The following is a 4,418-nucleotide window of genomic DNA, read 5'->3' as shown; positions in this document are numbered from 1 at the left end:
AGGCCTGACACAGCTTCTCGAATTGTTGCTTTGTTTTGCAACAGCAGAGTTACATGGGGTGCCCATGTAGAAGGGGCTCCCCTGATCACCATATCTGCCATGACCTGTGTAAGGGGCATTCTCATTGGGTGAATATCCCAATCACCATAAAGCCATCCCAGCATGGCTTGCATAAGCAGCACATCATCTGCTTCCTCTGGGGTGTTCCAGGGGCCATTTGGAGGGGAAGAGGGGCAGTTTCCCTTCTCAGGATACACAAACCTGACCGCAAATTTTATCCATTCCAACAGACTAGCTGTTGTAGTAAAGATTCCTTGGGAAGCTGACGATATCGATCTACAAACTGAAGCAGCTCTTTCAAACTATACCCTCTGCTTTCAATAGTTTCTTGGCTTTGCCCATTCCCTTCCCGGACTACCTTTTTGGTGACCAGTGGTCTTACCGGTACTGCCTGTTGTTCTGACACAATTTTTCCTTTCTGGGTAGGCCCTGAAACTAGGGGTCGTAGCTCTAATTGGCCTGGATCTGAGCTCGATTTAGTGCTACAACCCTGCTCTACATTCTTTTCCCCTGCCATTGCAGCTATTGCCGATAACAGCAACCAAGGAATCGTAAGTCTAGCCCTTTCCTCATCATTCTGTATTTCCATATACATAAAACTAGCCAATTCCTCAGGAGTTAGATCCATCTCTCCTAAATCCCATGAATAGCTTTTGCCTTGGGTGACTGATCTCAACAAAAAAGCTGCTTCAATCCATGGGTTTCTTTTATCCCATCCAGAAGCCAAAGGTTTCTTACTTTCCCGTTTATCTCCTTTCTCCCAAAACGACATATTCCAGCGAGTCTGGGCCGTTACAGCGAATCCCACCATTCTGACACCAATTGCTTGAACAATTTCTCTTAGAAAGATCAGCACATGGCTGGTCCCCATGAGGCGGAGGTCAAAGATGTCCCAAATGTCCAAACTACCATGCCACTCCATCATTTCAGACACTAACCCCTCCTCCTCTTCCCAGTAATTTCCCGAGTCTTAGGGTTCTGTATTTTGCTGTAACGCCTCACAGAACTCACAGACACCCAAGGGTTCGTCTCACGTAGTAGTGGTGGAGGCTGGCAGGCTGGTGAGTCCCAGGTCCGTGAGTAGGTGTGGCGGATCCTCCCAACTCTCGGGGTTTGATGAACCTCGATCAGCAGATCAGACGGTGGCTGTTGCCCCCAAATCCAGGGGTGAGATGAGGATGATCCAAAACAAAGCCGGAGCAAGAGGAGAGTGAATCTTCAATCTTCGTAGGTATACCCTCAGGGAAGCTAAGGGTGGTGATTTGAATTATACCCTCCAGCAAGGCAGGACTCAAGACACATCCCATCTGTGTTGCCCCAACAGAATTAACCTAAATCCCATAACAGAGTCGATTGCCAGTCATTATAGGGAATGACTACTACCAGCTGCCCAGCCAAGTTGATAACCTGACCTTAACTACCACACCACCCCAAACAGGCATGGATAATGGGATTTACAAAACACCACAGAATGGAGGACAATGGCTAGAAGGGCCACATCAAACAATTCACTGCATTTACACATAAAGAAACTAAGCTCAGTGACACAAAGCAATTTTCCAAATGTCAGTGAGCTATTGAATGGTAGACCCAGTCTGAGCAGTTGAGTCAGATAGAGCCCAGACTCAAAGCCAGTTTATTTTACTGCAAAGCTAAAGTCTTTTCCCTGTATCATCCCTTTTTCCATTATATTGACTTTTTCCCCCCTCTATTTCTGAGTATACCTATGATTGAGCTGACCTCACAGCTTTGTTCTTTCATTTATAAAAGGAATTCTTATGAAGTAATTTTTTTAAAATTGATCATGATAGGAAAATATTTAAAAGTTCTTAAAATCATGAGTTTAAAGAGAACTTCAAAGAGATATTCAGGTCATATGCTATTCTTAATTCTGGAAAACTATTTAAGACTTGTTCTAAAAAAGCAGGTTTTGAGTAGGAAATCATCTTAGGGTTTACTTCTTACATTCCCATATTTCCCTTCTACTCTCATCACTCTTTAATAAGGTATCATATGGTAATCTCTGTTAACATCTCAGGACCCATTCATTCTGATCTCTATGCCTGTAAATATTCTAGAACTTGAGGAACCTTTCATTTTCCTTGTGAAAAGAACATATACTGTTCACCTTTTAGGCATGAGCAAGAGAACCTTACCCTTTTTGAGCAGTATTTAGAGCCCTGGTGTTTTCCTCTCTTTTCTGTTAGATGGCTTTTGGATGTTTAATAGAATCATAGAATTTGAGCTGGACAACAGAACCTTAGAAATAATTTAGCTTATGCATTTTAGATGAGGAAATTGAGGTCCAAAGAGGCAAAGCACACAGAAACCAACTACTGGCAAAGCTAATACTAAAATCAAAGACTATTGAAGTTTTAATGTTGCTTATTTTTGGTAGTTCTGACAAAAGACTTGATTTGTTAAGAGATTAAAATTTCAAGCTGGAATGGGATTTTTGTGTGCTTTGTGTATTCTTTTTAATAACAGGTAAGTAGTCTTCTACCATCCAGTTATAGAATTATATCCATATGTTTTTTTTATGTAATATGTAGTACATAAAGAAATGACCCAGAAAATGAGCATATTTCCATTTATTTGTTTCTCTTAATTAGCAGTTTATATGGGAATATGCCTTTGGCTGACTACTTAAGTAACTGAATATGTATTTGTGAAATGTTTATTAAAATTAATTGGCATCACAATTACTTAAAAGCTATGATGGAAAAAGTGTGCTTGATCTAAAATTTCTGGCATTTTTTATCAGTCCAGTGTAGTGACAGTTAGTTGTCACAATTCCTATTACAAATATATAAGCATAAATATAAAGTACCCAGTTTTGATTTGGGTGGTACATCAAGGAAGAATATGTCAAAATATAGCGGAAAAAATTGATCATTAATAGATATTTGATTTGTAACTTTTAAATATAAGTATTATACTATCTCCAGTTTTATCTCTTTATCTCTAAGAATATCCTGCGTAATAGAATAAAAATTTTAAATATTAAAGTTATGGATGGTAATTTGAAGAAAATTTGATTTTGTTAAATTGTGATTGCAAATTTATTCTAAAATCAAAATACACTGTGATGAGAAATTTAACATTTTTTTGATCACTAAATAAAAATGTGCCATCAAATCAATTCCGACTTATACTGACCCTGTAGGACAGAGTAGAACTGCCCCATTGGGTTTCCAAGGCTGTAAATCTTTATGAAACAGACTGCCTCATTTTTTCTGGTGGAGCACTTTGTAGTTTGAACTGCTGACCTTTTGGTTAGCAGCTAAGTGCTTTAACCAATGTGCCACCAGAGCTCCTTGATCAATAAATACTAGCTTATAAAACAAGTATGCATGGGACTTGAAGTATCTATAAATTTTTATTGTTTTCTTGTTGTATTTAACTGGCTACAGGTAATTTTGTTAACCTATTTTTTTAAAAGAGTGGCAGGTTTCCCCTGCAGTGTAAGCTGTGGCCACCTGGTGGCACATCACACTAAAGCATGGAGTTTCTCATTTGTCTCCAGGACTGTTAAACTAAAGCCCGTGTAATTAGATGTTGTGTTGCTATACAATAAATATACTGTTGTGTTACTTCCTATTAATAGTTTCAGAAAATATTTGCTTTTTATATTATAGTTCAGGTATTAAAAAAAAAGGACACCACCAGGAATAAAGGCACTAGTGTTTGTCACAATGCAAATTAAATTATATTTAAAATTTATTTCTTTTACTAAGCAATGAATTACAGCAAACAGCATTTATAATTAGAAAAGCTAAGAAAAACAGAAAATACCAGGTGATTTAAAGTTGGCCTTAATAGGGATATGATAGTATACAGACATGTTAGATAGATAGATAGATAGATAGAGGAGCTCTGAAAGCATAGTGCTTAAGGCATTTGACTGCTAACCAGAAGGCTGGCGGTTCAAACCCACCAGCCACTCCTTGGAAGAAAGACTGGGCAGTCTACCTGTAGAGATACCACCTTGGAAACCCGAGGAGGGGTCACTATGAGTCGAATCTGACTCAACGACATTGAGAGGTTTGTTTGTTTGTTTGTTTGAGTTTTTATATGTTGTTGTTGTTATGTGCCATCGAATCGGACCCAACTCATAGCAACCCCTCCTTGGGTTTCCAAGGCAGTATCACTACGGAAGTACATATACATACGTATTGGGCAATCTACTTCTGTAGTGATACCACCTCGGAAACCCAAGGAGGGGTCCCTATGAGTTGGGGCTGACTCGACGGCACATAACAAACAACATATGTATATATACATATGTACACACACACACACACACATATATTATACACACACACACATATATATTATATATATATATATACACACAT

General features: G+C 38.7%; 1 protein-coding gene across 1 annotated transcript in view; it reads left to right on the top strand.

The window, feature by feature from the left end:
- Positions 1–4,418, top strand: part of GPR180 (G protein-coupled receptor 180) — a 61,915-nt gene that overhangs the window by 31,491 nt on the left and 26,006 nt on the right. Inside the window, exon 6 of the mRNA XM_007944013.1 lies at positions 487–611. Coding sequence (XP_007942204.1) covers positions 487–611 — 125 coding nt within the window. The remainder of the gene's footprint in view (positions 1–486; positions 612–4,418) is intronic.

Source organism: Orycteropus afer, unplaced genomic scaffold (assembly GCF_000298275.1).
Source record: "Orycteropus afer afer isolate SDZICR_OR568_19922 unplaced genomic scaffold, OryAfe1.0 scaffold00117, whole genome shotgun sequence".
Taxonomy (NCBI): domain Eukaryota; kingdom Metazoa; phylum Chordata; class Mammalia; order Tubulidentata; family Orycteropodidae; genus Orycteropus; species Orycteropus afer.
This window is presented reverse-complemented; position numbering and strand designations above follow the sequence as displayed.